At 35.2% G+C, this 19,940-nt stretch overlaps 1 protein-coding gene and 2 pseudogenes across 1 annotated transcript; all 3 read right to left on the bottom strand.

The window, feature by feature from the left end:
* The window catches only part of LOC100616743 (uncharacterized protein C6orf136 homolog), a 44,517-nt pseudogene extending 32,122 nt beyond the window's left edge, over positions 1-12,395 (bottom strand).
* Positions 12,396-16,204: 3,809 nt separating this feature from the next.
* On the bottom strand, positions 16,205-16,648 carry LOC130453515 (E3 ubiquitin-protein ligase Hakai-like). The gene has a single exon (XM_056803823.1). The coding sequence runs from the start codon at positions 16,646-16,648 to the stop codon at positions 16,220-16,222; it is 429 nt and encodes a 142-aa protein (XP_056659801.1). The 3' UTR covers positions 16,205-16,219.
* A 263-nt stretch (positions 16,649-16,911) lies between these two features.
* LOC100013500 (E3 ubiquitin-protein ligase Hakai-like) lies at positions 16,912-19,202 on the bottom strand (annotated as a pseudogene).
* Between the last annotated feature and the right edge of the window lie 738 nt (positions 19,203-19,940).

Below are 19,940 nucleotides of genomic sequence, written 5' to 3'. Positions count from 1 at the left end.
TTCCTCTCTGTCCTTTTGTTTGTCTAAATAAATACATCATTTTATTTTAATTATTTAAACTTATTTTTCTCATGTTCTTTTAATGTAATTGTACTCATGGAAATTTAATAGTGACCAATTAACAAACATTTATGAAAAATCTACCTTGTGCCAAAAGCAGAGATGTGTGATGTAACTACCAAAACAAATACATAAATAATAGATGGATGGACAAATGAACAAATAAATAAAGCCAAACTTCTTTTCAAAAACCTTTTATTAAGGGGAGAGGTAGGCCATGTACACATAGAGGTAAATACAAATTACTTGCAGAATAATTTGGATCAGATTAATTATAATTGGAAGAAATAAATGAAAGATGTGTTAGAGGTCAGATTTGAAGAAAACTTCAAATACTAAGCAGCAAAAATGGAGAAAAATTATATTCCAGATAGTGATATAGCAAAGATACAGAAAAGGGGGATATATTATATATGAAGAAGAGAATGGAGGCTAGTTTGATTGGAAAGTATTTGGAATGTAGTAGAAAAATATATTAAGCCTGAAATTAGGTGAAATAGATGAGTCAAGTCTTGATGGGCTCCATGTGCTACATAGGACTATGTCCTTGATCCTAGAAACAATAGGGAGGCATTGAAGAAACCTGAATAAAGGAATGAGATAATCAGGCTTCTTTACTAAGAATCTTTCCTCTCTATAAAGAATGGATTGAAAAATTGCTGGGAAAACTAGAAAACAATATGAGAAAAATCAGGTTTAGATCAACATCCCATAGCCTATATCATGATAAATTAAAAATGGGTAAATGACTTAACTATAGAGATGAATAAACTAGGGAACATAGAATAGAATACCTGTCAGATCTGTGGGAAAGGGAGGAATTTAAGACTAAGCAAGGCATAGAGAACATTACAAAATGTAAAATGAATGAGTTTGATTACATCAAATTAAAAAGGGTTTGTACAAACAAAACCAATGTAACCATTGTTAGAAGGAAAGTAACAAACTGGGGGAAAATCTTTATAATAAAACTCTCTGAACAATTTTTAATTTTCCAAAAATATAAGGAACTAAGTCAAATTGACAATCAAGCCATTCCCCAATTGACAAATGGTCAAAGGACATGAATAGGCAATTTTCACATGATGAAATCAAAACTCTCAGTAAGTACATGAAAATGTGTTCTAAATCCCTCCTGATTAGAGAAATTCAAATTCAATATGGCAGCAAAGAAAAGTGGTAAATGTTGGAGGGGATGTCCCAAAACTAGGACACTAACACACTGCTGTAGAGTTGTGAATTGATCCAACCATTCTGGAGCGCAATTTGGAGCTATACACAAAGGGATTTAAATGAATGCCTACCCTTTGACCCAGTCATACCACTACTGGGTTTATACCCCAAAGAGGAATAAGGAAAACACTTGTACAAAAATATTTATACCCACATTCTTTGTGGTGGCAAAAATTGGGAAAATGCGTGGGTATCCATCAATTGGGGGATGGCTGAATAAATTGTGGTATATATTGGTGATGGAATATTATTGTGCTGAAAGGAATAATGAACTGGAGTAATTCCATGTGAACTAGAAAGACCTCAAGTAATTGATGCAGAGCAAAAGGAGCAGAACCGGGAGAACACTGTGCACAGAAACTGATACATTGTCACACAATCGAATGTAATGGTCTTTTCTACTAGCAGCAATGCAATGACCCAGGACAATACAGAGGACCTTATGAGAAAGAGTGCTATTCACAGCCAGAGAAAGAACTGTGGGAGAAGAAATGTATTAGAAAAATACAATTGATCATGCAGTGAGATAAGGATGTGACTAGGGTTTTGATGTTAAAGGATCATTGTACTGCAAATATCAATAACATGGAAATAGGTCTTGAACACATGTATAACACAGTGGAAATACTTGTCAGTTTTGGGAGCAGGGAGGAGAGAGCAGAAGCAAGGGGGATCATGAATCATGTAACCATGAAAAATATTCTGAATAAAAATGTAAAAAATGGTCAAGGGATTTGAATAGGCCATTCCCAGATGAAGAAATCAAAACTATCAATAATCACATGAAAAAGTGTTTTCAATCCCTCCTGATTAGAAGAAATGCAAATCAAAACAACTCTGAGGTACCACCTCATACATAGCAGACTGGCCAACATGGCAGCAAAAGAAAGTGAAAAATGTTGGAGGGGATGTGGCAGAATTGGGATACTAATAAACTGCTGATAGTGTTGTGACTTAATCCAACCATTTTGTAAGGAAATTTGGAATTATGGTCAAAGTGTTTTAAAAAAACTGCCTGCCCTTTGATCCAGCCATACCTCTGCTGGTTTTGTACCCTAAAGAGATAATAAGGAAAAATATGTGTACACAAATATTTATAGTCACACTCTTTGTGGTGACAAAAATTGGAAAATGAGGTGGTATCCATCAATTGGGGAATGGCTGAATAAATTTTGTTATGTGATGGTGATGGAATACTATTTTGCTGAAAGGAATAATGAACTGGAGTAATTCCATGTGAACTGGAAAGATCTCCAAGAATTGATGCAGAATGAAAGGAGCAGAACCAGGAGAACATTGTACACAGAGATTGACACACTGTGGCACAATCAAATGTGATGGACTTCTCTACTAGTAGCAATACAATGATCCAGGACAACACTGAGGAACTTATGAGAAAGAATGCTATCCACATCCAGTAAACGAACTGTTGGAGTAGAAATGCAGAAAAAAAACATATAATAGATCATGTGATTCGGTGGGGATATGATTGGGGTGTTGTTCTTAAAAGATCACTCTATTACAAATAGAATAATATGTAAATAGGTTTTTAACAATGATACATGTATAACCCAGTGGATTTGCTTATCAGTTCTGGGAGTGGGGGAGGAAAGAGGGTTTAGAAAAATCATGAATCATGTAATCATGGGAAAATATTATAAATAAATAAAACAAACAAATAAATAAAGTATGAATTAAAGAAAGGAAAAGTTAAGGCATGAATACAATTAGGAAGTTATTATAAGGGTTCATAAATAAGCTTATAGCTATCCAAATCTATTATTTTTTATTTTAATTTTATTTTTTGTTAATTTTTTACTTTTAAAATATTTTTCCACATTTACAAATTTCACTTTCTTTCCCTCCCCTCTAGCCTCTATTTCTATTATTTAAGTTGCAAGACCAACATTGATCTCCATCCTCTCTATTTTGTTGCTATAGTCACTCAGAGATATAAATTTTCCCTGAGTACTGCTTTGGTTGTATCCCGTAGATTTTGATATGTTGCTCCCCTAATTTTTATTCTCTTCAGTGAAATAAATAATTGTTTCTATGATTTCTTTTTTGATCCACCAGGCTTGAAGAATTGGACTATTTAGTTTCTAATTAATTTTAAATTTGCCTTTCCATGGACCCATGTTAATTATAACTTTATTGCATTATGATCTGATAAAGTTGCACTTATTATTTCTTCTTTTCTGCATTTGTTTGCAATGTTTTTATGCCATAGTACATGGTTGATCTTTGTATATGTATCATGTATTGCTGAGAGTTAGGCATATTCCTTTTTATCTCTGTTCAATTTTCTTCAGCTATGTATTAACTCTAATTTTTCTAGCAATTCATTTGGTTCCCTTACTTCTTTCTTATTTATTATTTGGTTCTGAGAGAGGAAGTTTGAAGTCCCACATTAGTATGGTCTTACCATCTATTTCCTTCTTAAGCTCCTTTAATTGCTCCTTTAGAAATCTGGATGTTACACCATTTGCTACATAAATGTTTAATAATGCGATTGCTTCATTGTTTATAGTACCTTTTATCAAAATGTAATTTTCTTCCTCATCTCTTCCACTCAGATCAATTTCTACTTTAGCTTTGTCTGGTATCATGACTGTTGCTCCTGGTTATTATTATTATTTTTTTTAAACTTTAGATGATACATAATAAATTCTGCTCTAGCCTTTTACCTTGAATCTGTGTGTATGACCCTGCCTCAAATGTGTTTCTTGTAAACAACATATAGTAGGATTCTGATTTTTAATCCACTCTACTATCTGATTCCATTTTGTAGGTGAGGTCATCACATTCACATTCTATCCCCTTTCACTCTTTTCATTCTCACCAGTATTTTGCTTTTTGTCACCCCCTCACTTTCCCTTCCTGCAATTACCTCTCACTTCCCTTGTCTTATTTCCCTTTTACTTGTCTGTAGGGTAAGATAGAATTCTATACCCCACTGAGTATACTTGTTTTTCTCTCTTTGAGACAGTTAAGATAAGGGTAATGTAATGATTAGAATGGATGGTTGCCAAAAATTTTAATTAACCCTTAAATCACAAGACTGTTAATAGCTATATTTATTAATAATAGAGAAATGTATAGAGGAGATGAAGAATTTCCTAGCCTAATATTCCAAAGCCTAACAAGTCAGTGTCTGTCTCTGAATCTCAGCCTCAGAAAATAACCCCCCTCCCCCAGCGTCCTGCTGGGTCTCATCTTATAAATCCTCATTATACCCACTAGCTCTCTTACATCACTCCCCAGGAAATAATCACAATTCCTCAATTAGCCTGGTACCACTGAGGGGGGCAGTGCCTATTGGATCAATTCCCTGGTTGCTGATTGATCCAAATTTAAAACAAATGGAATGGAAATCTAAATCCCTGATTGATCAAATCTAAATACAAATTCCCTTCTCACAGTAAAGTTTAAGTATTGCCCATCACCACCCTTATCTTCCCCTCTCTATAATGATTTTTGCACCTCTTTATATTATATAATTTACCCCATTCTATCTGTCCCTTACTTTTTCTCTCAGTGCAGTCCTCTCTTTGCTTGGACATAGTTTCTGAACCAGGGGCAGCAGATGTGGTGTGTGTGGGTGTGTGGCTTGCTTTTAGCTTCCTCTTCACTCCTTGCCATAGCCTCTTATAGGCTCTGCTCCCCTCTCACTCTATGCCTTAGATATTCTCTGCCTACCTTTTGGGTTTGTCTTTTCTTGAATGTTGTTTCACTCTGTCTCCTTGTTGGTTCTTTCACTCTTATATTTGTTTTGTAGCAATAGATTAATATTGATTGGAAAGGATTATCAGGGTGACTTGGAGCTACTCTGGTTTGCTCTGCCCATCTTGGCTTTGCCCCTGCAATTATAGATATCCAATCTTCAGTATGGTGGTGTGATTTGGGAGAAAGGGATACAAATAAAAATGTTATTGAGATAAAACTAACAGGAGTGAAAACTCAAGAATGAATCTGAGGTATCAAAACTTATTAAGTAAAGACAGCAATGCTCTCAAAATTAAAAAAAAAACGTTAGAGGGATTTGGGCATACTGAGTTGAAATATGTACAGAAAATTCTGGTCAAAAATCTATTAGGCAGTTTATGATATTGGAATGAAATTTATGCATGAGGTGAAGGCTGAGTATATAGATCTGACAAGCATGTGAATAATGCATGTTTAGAGAAAAGTAGAAGAGATCCCAGTACAGAAATTTTCCCTATTCCTATGTTTGGCAGTGGGGCATGAATGATGAAATAACAAAGGAATCTGAAAAGAGCTTCCAAAATAAGTAGAAGGATGAATAAAACAAAGCAATCATATCATTAGTAGAATGGCCTTGTGAATTTTTAAAGGTCAGATCATTTTGTATTTCTCATATGTCTTCTAGCTGTGTCCCTAGAGGAAGAGTGACTGATGACAGCATATGCATCAAAAAAGTAAGAAAAAATCATACACACTGAAGAAAAGATCATTCATGACTCTACAAAAAGCAAAGCAGAAAGCTACAAAATATGTCATGAGAACTTTATGATGATACCTTGAAAGAAAGGAGGAAAATATTTTAAATATCCAGGATCTGTGACGTACTGTCCTTGTTCCACGCTATTTTTAGGTTTGCACTCACATTTATTTGTTTATTTATTTTTTTCTTTAGAATATTTTTTTCCATTTTATATGATTCCCCCCTCCCCTCCCCACTCCTAAAGCCAACAAGCAGTTCCACTGAGTTATACATGTATTATTATTCAAAATCTATTTCCATGTTATTTATATCTGCAGTAGAGTAATCCTTTAACATCAGAAGCCTAATCATATCCCCTTGGAACTACATGTTCGATTATATATTTTTCTAATGCATTTCTGTTCCCACAGTTCTTTCTCTGCATGTGGACAGATTTTTTTCTCATAAGTTCCTCTGGATTGTCCTGGATCATTGCATTGCCGCTAGTAGAGAAGTCCATTACATTAGATTGTGCCTCAATGTATCAGTCTCTGTGTACAATGTTCTCCTGGTTCTGCTCCTTTTGCTCTGCATCAATTCCTGGAGATGATTCCAGTTCACATGGAATTCCTCCAGTTCTTCATTCCTTTCAGCACAATAATATTCCATCACCATCAGATACCACAATTTGTTCAGCCATTCCCCAATTTATGGACTTCTCCTCATTTTCCCATTTTTTTTTTTGTCACCACAAATAATGTGGCTATAAATTTTTGCATAAGTCTTTTTCCTTATTATCTCTTTGGGATACAAACCCAGCAGTTGTGTGGCTGGATCAAAGGGCAAACAGGCTTTAAAAACCCTTTGCTCATAGTTCCAAATCGTCCTCCAGAGTAGTTGGCAAAACCCCACCAGTAATGTATTAGTGTCCCAATTTTGGGACATCCCCTCCAACAGTTCTCATTTTTCTTTGCTGCCATATTGGCCAACCTGCTAGATATGAGGGGATACCTCTGAGTTGTTTTAAATTGCATTTCTCTAATCAGTACTAATCAGATTAGTAGATTTAGAATACTTTTTATTTCATGTGCTTATTGATAGTTTTGATTTCATCATGTGAGAACTGCATATTCATGTCCCTTGACCATGTTTTGATTGGGGAATGGTTTGATTTTTTGATACGTTTGACTTTGTTCCTTATATATTTGGGAAATGAAACTTTTTCCAGAGAGTTTTGTTTTGAAACATTCATTAGTTTATACAGGGAGAAGACTATTTACTGGGACTGGGGGTTGCAGCTTTATTAGCTATTCTTGCTACATCATTTTAATAAATACCTGCTTTAAAAAGTTAAATAGGTTTGATAGAGTAACTGATATTAATTAGTTAATCAATGAGGAGTCCTGATAGGATCTTATGTATGACAGTAATGGAAAACCATTCTCAGGATTATTCCTCATACCCTAATGGGGCCTGTAGCCAGTCAACTCTTATTGTCACTCCCATGTTCAAAGAGGATCATAACACAGAATAAAAAAATTACAGATGAATAAAAGAAAAAAAATTACCTCTTAAAACCAAAGTAATAATATACACATATGCACACCCATGTTCAAAAGTAATACTATTTTTAATTAAAATACCTGAATCATCAATGTATATGCATTTTTAAAAAATACCTTTATTTGAGTTCTTAGTGAAAATACTAGAATCACTTTTCCCAATAAAACCTGATAATTTTACATGACTATCTTTAAATGAAAGAGAGAGGCCATTGATGATGAGCATTTTTGGTGTAAGGAGTATACTGGCCCTATGTACTATGTATGTCCACCTGGCCTGACTTAGAACTAAAAGTCACTTTCCTGGCAGTTATCATTTAAAGCAAAAGGTACCTCAAAACAATTGGCTTGGTCCTTTCTTGCCAAATTCCAGTAACACAAAGGTTTATGAAAAATAGGAAATAGCAAGTAAACACATTTATCTAAGGATATAACAAACAGAAATCAGAAAACTTACATAGTTTAGATTGTCCAGGAAATTACAGAAATGAGTTCTTATAATAACTATATAATAAAATGGTATTTTGCTAAAGCAAGAGAAATGTCCCTCTCTCAACAGAGACTCAATTCCCTGAAGTCTTGAAGAAGAAAGCCAACAATCAGGGAAATGTTGAAGAACTAGATACTTCTACTTATATACCCTAGAGATTTTCTCTCCTACTTGGATTGAGTTTTAAAGAATCTGGACAATTGTGTGCCTCTAAAAAATAATGAAGAATTTTTCTCTTCTCCAAAGCCCTGATAACAATTTTTCTCTTTCTTATAAATATATGCAGTATTTTATTAGCATTTTTCCCAACATTTTTTTCATGTAAAATTCTACAAGCTTGCCTAGAGAACTGGGTTTCATTTGGTAAGGACATAAAAAAAATTCTTATTAGCCATTCCCTTAAGGTGATTTTCTTAAACAACTGAAAAAGCTAATATGAAAGCTACAAAAGGTAAGCTCAAACTAATATTCTTCCTCCCATATTGCTTTTCAGAAAGTCCAGTTTTATTTTTTGGTCTACACACATTCTTTCCTACTGTGTCTGGATCACGGTTCAGAAACAGAATGAGCACCATGAACTGAACAAATAGTGCTAAGGGAAAGGATTTCCTTCCCATTTTTACTCTTTAACCCTAGATCTGAGAAATATCCCTGGGTGGTTTTTTTCTGTTCTATTTGTCCTTCTCAGTTTTAGGTGCCAGAAGTTATCATCACTGGACCTGAATATTTGAGCTATTGTTAACTTAGAGAAGAGATTCCAGGTGTGATATTGTAGTCAATCAGTCTAGCAAGAGAATGATGCCTACCAGGGTATCTAAGACTCATGGCCAAAGGGGTGGGTCTTTACATTTTGAATTTGGGACTAGGAATTTGCTTAAAAAATCAAAGTAATCCCTCTTCTCCAGGGTATGAGGCAATATAAAAGGAAAGGGAAAATTGTGTTCTATGTAGTGGGAATGTGCCTATATATTTATTACTATATCCTTGAAGTAAATATTATTTAATAAAAGTTAATCATCATGCTCATAGCTAAATGGAACTGGGGTACAAGAACCATACACTGTAATTGAGAAAAGACCATGTTTGAGAGCTCATCATTTGAAGAGAAAATGGACACTCTCAAATCCCTTTAAGAATGCTAGAGAACACTGGGAGAGAAGTGAAATGTAAGATATTTGGCCTCCCTTTTAACAGTACCAGATCTTAAACTGTACTATAAAGCAGTAATTATCAAAACAATCTAGTATTGGCTAAGAAATAGAAGGGTGAATCAATGGAATAGACTGGGAAATGGCTGAACAAATTGTGGTATATGATGGTGATGATATACTATTGTGTTATAAGGAATGATGAAGAGGTTGATTTCAGAAAGAACTGAAAAGACCTACATGAACTGATGCAGACTGAAATAAGTAGAACCAAGAGAACATTAAACACAGTAACTGAAATATTGTGGGATGATCAAATGGAATAGGCTTTGCTAGAAACAACAATACAATGATCTTGCACAATTCTGAGGACTTGTGAAAAAGAGTGCTATCCACCCCTAAATAAAGAACTGTTGGAGGAGAAATTCAGATGAAAACATATGATTTATCATTTATTTAATTGGGAATATGATTTGGGGTTTTGGTTTTACAAGATTATTCTCTTATAAAAGGGAATAATGTGGAAATGTGTTTTGAGTGATAAAACATGTATAACCCATGAGAATTGCTTGTCAACTCTAGCAGCAGAGAGAAAAGAGGGAAGGGGAGTCAACATGAATCATGTAACTTTAGAAAACATGTGTAAATTAATAAAAAAAGATAAAATTTAACATTATATATATGTATATATATATGTACATATATATATGTATATATCTTCCCAAACAGGGGAGTTCAGGGCAGTTTGTGGGGGATAGGGTAGTCAATGTTAGAAAGGTAAAGAACTTTCCAAAGGGAAGCAATAGAAATAGAAGAGGATGAGGCCAGACCTAATGAAGCAAATATTAATAGAGCAGATTTAACCAGAAGAAAAAGTCAGGTTCTGGGATAAGAGAAGAGAGAGTTCTTTTGAAAGCACACCTGATAGCTTATAATGGGAGTGGTCTGATTATGGAGAAAATTGCTGTAATTATTAATGCATTTAATAAGGGTTATTTATATCTCCTATAATTTAGTGTCATAAATCAGGAGAAAAACTGAAGAGAAAAACAAACTGACATGCACACACAAATAAGGACTAGCACACCCAACACAGTCCCTCTGCAGTTAGAGTCTCATCTTTGAACACTGAGACCCAATCTATCCACTTAATTCATTCTCAATTTTTTTCTTACCCCATTAGGATGCTTTACAGTACATACTTTCCAGAATGGAAGCCCAAGAAGGGGAAAACAGAGGCATAATAAACACACATATAAACTTTTTTTTTTGCATAGACTTTTTGAAGTTTGTCCTCTATTAAAATCCTTTTTTCTCCTTGCCTTACTGCTGAATGAAGCTTTCAAAAATTCTGGGTCACCTCTGAGCACACTGAGGTGAAAAAATAAGACTTAATGGAGGACAAGCCTCAGTATCTAAAAATGTATTTATGTATGTATATTTTTTCCTTGGGTTTTTCATTTTTGGAAGGCAGCAAAATAAAAATGCACCATTATTTGTTGTTGGTTATTACTAAGTTAGGTACTTGATATACATTCCCTACTGCTCATCATGTCTAGCTTTAAAGTTTATTTACTTACTCCGAACTTGCTGTGGCTGGCATAGAGATAATGAATAGTTCAGGTAATATTGGAATATAGCTAGAGCAACGAACATTGCTTATAAAAATGGCCAAATAAACTCCATATGAAATAAGACAACAATACCTCAGATAAAATAGAACTTTAAATTATGCTTATCTAAAAAAAGGAAAGAAATGTAATTGCATTTAAAGGCATACACAGCACTGAGAAAAAAAATGTTAGCCCATTTAAGATCACTGTTTATATTTTATTTAAAATGGACAGTACCTTTGTTTCCAGTATTCAGAATTTTTCAGTTCATTGGATTTAGAGGTCACAGTATTATACTTTTCAGGATTTTCATATAAGATATTTTCTCTTAATATTAGTGAAATTCAGTATTCCAGAAAATAAACATCAATCTATATGTAATAAATGGAAATCTATGCATAAAAATAGAGAAGAGTACAAAAAGATGGGTAAACCATGGAGCACGTGGATGCAGCATGAATAAGGTGAGTCATGTAAAATCATGTAAAGTTCTCTAGGGCATTGGGTTGTGTTTTTATGTGAAGGATTCCATAGATTTGACATGGCAAGAAAGAAGATGAAGACTTCATTAAGTGACTTCATTATAGGTAGAAACAATTGATACTTGATGTCATATACTAGAGAGAACAAGTCTGAGAAACATACAAGCACAAGAAAGTAAAAGATTAGTCATTACATTATACACACGGAAGTTTAGTAAAGTTGGGAGATCATCATCATTAGAATAGCCAATACAAAATAGTAAATAAAGAGTTTGCAAATGGCAAAGAATGTTGGATTTGAATTCAGTTGTTCTAGGTTTGAATCCCAACTCTGCTATGATCAAGTTGCTGATATGGGAATTTTCAGTGCACAATGACAGAGCAATCTAGGAACTATGAATGAAAATCATAATTCATTAAAGAGGTATGTGTTGCATGTGGAAAAATATACTGAATATATATATATATATATATATATAGGAAGTTTCAGGAAATCTTTATCATCCTGTAGGTAGTCTAATTCAATTTTTAAAAGTAATAAGCATGTAATTGCTAAAATCTGAAATCACAAAGGTTAAAAAAAAAGCAATTTCTTACCTACAGGAATTTATATTAGCTAGACAGACAGACAGACAGACAGAGGGAGAGAGAGAGAGAGAGATGGATGGATGGATGGATGGATGTATGGATAGATAGAAAGATAGACAGACAGATAGATAGATAGATAGATAGATAGATAGATAGATAGATAGATAGATAGAAAGATAGATAGATGGATAGATGGATGGATGGGTAGATGGATAGATAGATAGATGCACCAACCGACATTCTGTATGCTCAAATTGGGAATGATATGCTATAGAAAGACAAAGCTTTTCTTGAAGGAGGTCAATAGATTGAGTAGCCTAGAAGTTTAAGAGGCATTGGAGACTTCATTCTAAAGTGATATAAATATAATGATACATGTTAAACCCAGTGGAATTATGTGTCAGCTGGAGGGGGAAGGGAAGGAAAGAACATGAATCATGTAACCTTGGAAAATATTCTAAATTAATTAATTAAAAATTTTTAATTAAAAAATAAAGTGATATAAATAAGAAAACTATGGAGTCAGAGCATTTCTTCCTTAGTAATCAGGTAGCCTAGGAAGCACACTGGGTAGAGTACCAAACCTTGAGTCAGGATAATCTGGGTTCAGATATGGATTCAGACACTTCCTAACTGCATGATTCTGGGAAACAACTAGCTGTTTGCCTAGTCCTTCCTCTTCTGTTGTGGAGTTGATATTAGGACAGAAGGTATCATTTTTAAAAACTGTATATGGAGTACGGTGTGTGAGATAACCTTCAGTTAAAAGGGCCATTTTATCAAAGATTGGAGTAAAGAACATGATATATTGTATTGTTTTGGTGAGAGGACCATAATCTCAAAGCATTGTGAAATGAGGATAAGAAAAAAAATATGTAGTAAATGACTTTAAATTTATTGGTGAGGAAGAAGAAAAGCAACCTTTGGAGGAAGAGGGCATGGAAGTCTGGAAAATGAAGAATGGCTACTCAGTTGGGCAGTTTTTCAAAATCCAGACTCTGCAGAATTCTTGGAAGAAATAGATTACCAGTGGAGAAGGAAAAAGCAACTGAGACATATTGATGAAGCCTAGAGAAAAAAGGATGAGTGAAAATGAGGCAAGGTAAATGGAGGAGTCAACAAAGAGACAGACAGAACTCTAAAAGCACAACATTGAATAGTTTGTCCAAGGAGTAGCAAAAAGCTCTATCTATTCCAAAGTTCCTACAATTATAGATACTACGATGTAATGTAAAACCTATACTCAAAATGATGACCCTGAGGCAACAAAAAAAAGTTTAAACCCTTTTCCATTTCCCCATCTGCTTAAGGGCCAGAAAGCAATACATATCATAATGATTATCCATTAAAAATGAATGAAAAAAGGGCTTTTTTACTTTTAGTGGAAAAGTTAATTTGATTTAGTGAATTTATTATTATTAATTAGTAAAGAAGCTGATTTGATTGAATTCCCCCAACAATGACAGTTACATATCACTTGCTTTAAAATTACCTGATATTTACTGTGATAGTAGTTTATATTTATTTGCATGTGGGTTGATACTACTTTACCCATTAAAATGGAAGTTTCTTCAGAATATTGTGGGGCTGAGCCAAGATGTTGGCCTAGTAGAAGGGAAATACTAACCCTGCTCTGAATATCCTTCCAAATGGAGCTATTAAAACATCTCAAAAGGACAGAAGTTAAAACAGGGTGAGCACAGGGGCTCTCCCACTGAGTACAGTGTAAAAGGTAGCCATAGAAAAAGAGTCTGCCTATATAAGGGAGTAGAGCTGCACAAGGAAAAAGTGTAGACTGACTACCACCCCCAAACCTCACACCTACCACCTCTGAAGCAGGGCCAGGACATGGGCAACCCCCAAATTCTAGGAGGATGGTTTCACTAAAGAAAAAGCAATTCAGACCCACCCCTAGAGGCTCCAAGTCCTGGCAGTAAGATCCAAAGGTTAATAGCACCAGACTCACTCAGCAGAGGCAGGGGCAGCCTCAGTGAAAATAACCTCATGATAAAACACTGCAGAACTACCCCTGGAAATCCCATGGCCTGGAGGTATGGTTCAGAGCTCCAGAGCACTAGCATCACTTAGCAGTGGAAGCAGCAGAGATGGCAGCAGTAGCAGCAATAGTGAAGGTAACCTCAGGGCAAGTCACTGAAGCTGGCTATACCACAACCAACAAAAAAACACAGACCTTCACTTGGAAATCTCTGACCCTAGAGGTGAGGATCAGAGCTCTATACAACTGGGCTCACTAAGGGCTCTGACAAGGAAGTGAAAATTGCCCCAAGGCAAAGCCCTAAATTGGACTAAAATTGGAAAGACAAAATTGGAAATCCTAAAAAGCAAAGGAGAAAATAATAAAATTGAAAATAAAAGAAATATCTAACTAATGAATGACTAGGAGCTGGTATTTTGGGAAAAAAATCTATAATAATGTATTGGTTATTTAATTTAAAAATAAAGAAGACAAAACATTATCAAAAATTAAAAGAGTGATCTCTCCTTTAATGGAAAGGAAATTAAGGCAATCATTAAGAATTATTTTGCCCAACTATATGACAATAAATATGACAATCTAGGTGAAATGGATGAACATTTACAAAAATATAAAATGCCTAGATTAACAAAAGAAGAAATAGAATACTTAAATAATCCCATCTCAGAAAAAGAAATTGAACAAGCTAACAAGGAATTCCCTAAGAAAAAATCCTCAGAGCCAGATGCATTCACAAGTGAATTTTTTCAAACTTTTATAGAAAAACTAATCCCAATATTATACAAACTATTTGACAAAATAAGAAAAGGAGTCTTACCAAATTCTTTTCTGACACAAATATGGTATTGATTCCCAAACCAGGAAGACCAAAAACAGAGAAAGAAAACTAGAGATGGATCTCCTTAATGAAGCTAGATACAAAAATCTTAAATAAAATACTAGCAAAAAGACTACAGCAAGTTATCACAAGGATTATTCACTATGACCAGGTGGATTTATACCAAGATCTCAAAGCTGTTTTAACGTTAGGAAAACAATGCACATAATTGACCATATCAATAACCAAACTATCAGAAACCATATAGTTATCTCAATAGATACAGAAAAAGCCTTTGACAAAATATAACACCCATTTCTATTATAAACACTAGAAAATATAGGAATATAAGGGTCTTTACTCAAAATAATAAGCTATTTATTTAAAACCATCAGCAAATATCTTTTGCAATGGGGATAATTTAGATGCCTTCACAATAAGATCAGGGGTGAAGCAGGGATGCCCATTTTTACCACTACTATTTAATATTGTACTAGAAATGCTAGCTGTAGCAATTAGAGAAAAAAAGGAAATTGAAGTGATCAGAGTAGGCAATGAGGAAAGTGAACTCTTTGCAGATGATATGATGATTTACTTAGAACATCTGAAAAAAACCAGCTAAAAAGCTAGTGGAAATAATTAACAACTTTAGCAAGGTTGCAGAGTACAAAATGAACCCACAAATCATCAGCATTTCTATATATTTCCAACACATCTTAGCAGCAAAAGTTAGAAAGAGAAATTCCATTTAAAATCACTCTAGACAAAATAGGAATCTAAGAATCTATTTATCAGGACAAAGTTGGGAATTATATGAACACAACTACAAAACTCTTTCACACAAATAAAACTAGATCTAAACAGGCAAAATATCTCATTGGTAGGAAGAGCTAATGATAATGATAATCCTACCTAAGCCATACCTATCAAACTGCAAAAAAAAAAAAAAAAACCTTTTTTTATAGAATTAGGAAAAGGAGTGAAAGAACCTAAAGGAAATATTTTCAGAGTCACAAAAAGATTTCAAATAACTGGAATGGCTAATTTGAAGACAAATGTATTTAAATTAAAGTTAAAATTAAAATATTTTCTTGCTTCTAATTGATTAAGTGTTCTAGTGCTTTCATAAAAAAGATTATAATTATTCAGATTGTTTTGTTGGGACATGCTTTAAATTAATTCCTATGTTAGGTACCATTAAAATAATTAATATATCTGAGAGAATTTACGTTTTTTCATGGTAGTTGTAATTTTCTATTGTTATCAGGTAGTATCAGGAATAACAGAATAGAATTTATGTTCATATCATTATTGTATTTAAGCATCATATTTGAAGTTAATAACCTACAATATTAATGAAATTATAAAAAACATTATTTTTTATCTTTACAACCATATGGAAATGTAATTATTTTACACAGTTTAACAAAATTTATCACAAGAAAAACCTAAACCTTGGATTTAACAAAAGCAATACTTCTGAAAGTGGTTCAATGTATGATTATTTTTCCAAGAAATAATATTATAAAATCATCAACTCTGAGTCAATTTACCACACTAGGGGCACAAAGTTGTTAAAATATAATTGTGCTCTACTGAGCCACTTATCTGCACTACAGTATACTTGAAGTCAGTCCTCAGGTCAAGGCTTAAAAACATTTTAAGATACAAGACCCTAAGAATGTTTTACAGCCACCTCTGTAAGGTGTGCTTCTCCTCCCTCAAAATATATAAAGTGCCCTCCTACCCCCAACCCCCATTGTATCTTCAGTTCAAAACACTACTATCATGGGAAATCTGGTCTACATGTCATCTGCTGAGTATGATGTAGTGCTGGGTGTTTAGGGGGCAGCCCCTGCATTCTTGGAATATTCCAAGACTCTGTGAATGGAGGGCTCAGAGTTCCTAGATCTTCAGGGAACTGTGGCAAAGCGTTGGGGTTATAGTAGTGAGGAGGGGGAGCACATACAGTGGGACCACCATGTTGAGAGGGAGGAGGTCCTAGTGGAGGAGGAGGATTCATGTATAGAGACATCTGGGCAATGATGTGTCCAGGGGGTAGGATAGTTGTTGGAGGAGGACCTTGGCTATAAACCATATGAGGATTACCTGCTGCCTGGGGAGGATTCTGCATTGGATGGCTCATTGGTGGTGGAGGAAGAGGTGGTGGTGAATAATGTTGTGGTGGAGGCATACTAGGATGAGGGTGATGCATTGATTTAGAATCTTGAACCCGACACTACATTTCCCACAATCCCCTTTTCCTTTTCCTGTCTGTGCATCTCCTTACATGGATTGGGGTTTGGGGTTTCCATTTTCTGCCCACACCTTCTCTGGCTGGTATCAGCGTGGAAGAGGGAGCAGTTTTTTGCCTTTCTCTGTTTTTTTTTTAATTTCTGTTTTTTTTTTTAATTTCTCTCTGCTTTAAGTGGATTTTAAATAGTATTAAGATAATATTTGGATTATTGAATATTAAGTTTAATCTTTACAGTGAGAAACCACTGGTTGACCCTAATATTCAAGGTGATGGTAAGCAATTTGAATCAGTTCTTAAATTGCTGTGTTTTCTTGTTGTAATTTGAAAGGTTTCCTGATAGAATGAATAAGGCATTGACAACTTTGCAGGAGGTGCTCAAATATCTTCATGCGGTTGATTATAATGCTCATGTGGCACACGCTGCAAAGGAGGTAGTGCCATCAGGATGTGATGCTTTGGCGGAATATGGCTCATGTGGTGCTTGTCTAGAGGCACTATAAAATGATCAGAAATTTCAGCTGGTGGGGGGGGCAATGGGAGGATGGACATTTTCAATTGGAGGACAAGTAACAGGTTTTGCAGCTCTCATATGATAATGGTTGATGCTTGCCTGTAAGTCTCTTTGAGACATGTATGTTCTTTTACACCCTTGAACAATGTTACACTGGAAGAGAGAACCCCACATACACATCTCAATTTGCTGCACAGGATCATTACAGCCTGGGCACATCTTATCTGTCTTTTTATCATGCAAAATAGCACAGTCATAGCAAAAAAAAAAATGCTTCCATGGGATCTTGCACCAATAAATTTTTATAGGTAATCCACATTTATTACTGAAAGGGACTGGAGTATCATCCTTTTCACCTAAGATGTTTATCTGAAGGTTCCAAAATTGTGTCCAGGAAAAGAGGGAAAGATTCTGGAAGGCAATTTGGAACTATGCAAAGGGTTTTAAAAGACTGCCTGCGCTTTGATTGAGCCATACCACTGCTGGGTTTATACCCCAAAGAGATAATAAGGAAAAAGACTTGTACAAGGATATTCATAGCTGTGTTCTTTGTGGTAGCCAAAAATTGGAAAATGAGGGGATGCCCTTCAATTGGGGAATGGCTGAACAAATTGTGGTACATATTGGTGATGGAATAGTATTGTGCTCAAAGGAAAAATAAAGTGGAGGAATTCCATGGGGACTGGAACAACCTCCAGAAAGTGATACTGAGCGAAAGGAGGAGAACCAGGAAAATATTGTACACAGAGACTGATACACTGTGGTACAATCAATTTTAATGGTCTTCTCTACTAGCAGCAATGCAGTGATCCAGGACAATTCTGAGGGACTTATGAGAAAGATGTTATCTACATGCAGAGAAAGAACTATGGAAGTAGAAATGCATTAGGAAAATATGTGATGGATCACATAGTGTAATAGGGATAAGATTGGTGTTTGGATGTTAAAAGATCACTCTACTGCAAATATTAATAACATGGAAATAGGTTTTGAACCATGATACATGTATAACCCAGTGGAATTGCTTATCAAGTTCAAGAGGGGTGGGAGGAAAAAAAAGGGGGTTCATGAATCATGTAACTAGGAAAAATATTCTAAATAAAAAGAAATTTAATTGTGTCCAGGAAATCTTCCTTGATTTCCAAACAGGTTACCTCCTTTACAGCCATACCACTCTTCTTCATTATAGTCAAATGCTTCTTCATCACCAGGCTGTGTCTTAGAAGGAATTCTGTTCAAAGTCCTTGGAATTCAAGGAGCTGTTTTGGCTTCATTTGTCTGTTTGGAGATTAGCTTTATAGGGATTCATCTTTGAACATCAAGGCAACCCAAGGATCTAGAAATATTAGTGCCTTGCAAATCGTATTCTGTCTTAGAATCAATATTAAGTGTAACTTCCAAGGCAAAAGAACGGCAATGGCAGTTAAATGATCTGCCCAGGTTCACACAGCTAAAAAGTGCATAGGATTTCTCCTCTCTTGGCCTGACTCTAGATCCACTTAAGATACCTCACTGCTCCTAAATCACAACTTCTGTTTGCCTTAATCTACTGGGTGTGAACTTTAAATTACTCCACCCTACTTAGATCTTACTTTATGTGAAGATGAAATTGTAATCTCCTGATTGAACAAGGAAGGCACTTAGTTCTTACTTTAAGCTAAGTCTTAATATCTAAGCTAGATCTTAATACAAAAAGTGTTAAGTAACTATAAAGGTTAAATTAATCACAAAAAGGTTAAGTAACTAACAAAAGGTGAATTTAACAAAGAAGTTTTAAGTAACTCAAAAGATATAATCTAATCAAAGAAGATGAGAACTAAAGGATGGGCAGTCCTGGAGAAAAGCCTCTGATGTGATTGATAGATGTGAAAATTGAGAGGAGGAGACACAAGAGTAAAAGGTCTGTATATTTTGCGTCACTTCCTCTCTCTGGTACCCTTTGGTGGTGGAGGTGCATGGTGGCAGCAGCGTGCTGGGCCTTTCAGCATCTTGGCATGGCATAGCTATTTTATGGTTTGGTGGTGAGTTTCTAGCTGTTCCCCTCCATTCCCCAAAGCCCTAAACTGACTAGAAAATAGCCTCGGTGTGCAGAAGCCAAGAAACCCTGGAGATCCGGAGAAGGTGGGCAGAGAGGAAGAAGGAGGCCTTGTGGAGAACCCAGTTCTCCCCAAGCAGTCCCGGGGTCCCACTCTGGACCAAGATCATGCTGAGGCTGCAGTGCGGGGAGGGGAAAAGAGATCAGGGGAAGAAGGAAAGAAGGAGTATAGGAGGAGAGGAATCAAGGCGGCCCTAGTTGGGCCTACCTGAAAGAACCAAAGGAAGGGGGCAGGGGGGAATGTGGAAGCCATCCCTCACCACTGCAACCCATCCCCTCAGGACAAGCCTGCTTCTGCTGTGCCAGTCAGGCAAAGGTGATAAAGCATTCTTTAAAAAAAAACAGTAGAACTTTTTGCCACCACAAAAAGAGCAGCTCTAAATATTTTTGTACAAGTAGGTCCTCCCCCCCCATAAGAAATTAAAAAAAAAATAAAAACAGTGGAAAAAAAACATGTCAAAGAGATACAGTAATATGATTACATTTTGATATGTTAGGCAGTCATATGGTGTTTCATTTACATAAATAGTAGGTCCATTTTCAGGAAAGGATTAAAATTAATAACTTAAGCGATTGGCATTATTCTGTCCACAAATAATTCATCTTTTTGTTTTGGGTAATTTTATTTATTTTTTTAAATGACA

Source organism: Monodelphis domestica, chromosome 6 (assembly GCF_027887165.1).
Source record: "Monodelphis domestica isolate mMonDom1 chromosome 6, mMonDom1.pri, whole genome shotgun sequence".
NCBI classification, from domain to species: domain Eukaryota; kingdom Metazoa; phylum Chordata; class Mammalia; order Didelphimorphia; family Didelphidae; genus Monodelphis; species Monodelphis domestica.
Note: the sequence above shows the minus strand (reverse complement) of the source record. Positions and strands in the feature narration are given on the sequence as shown.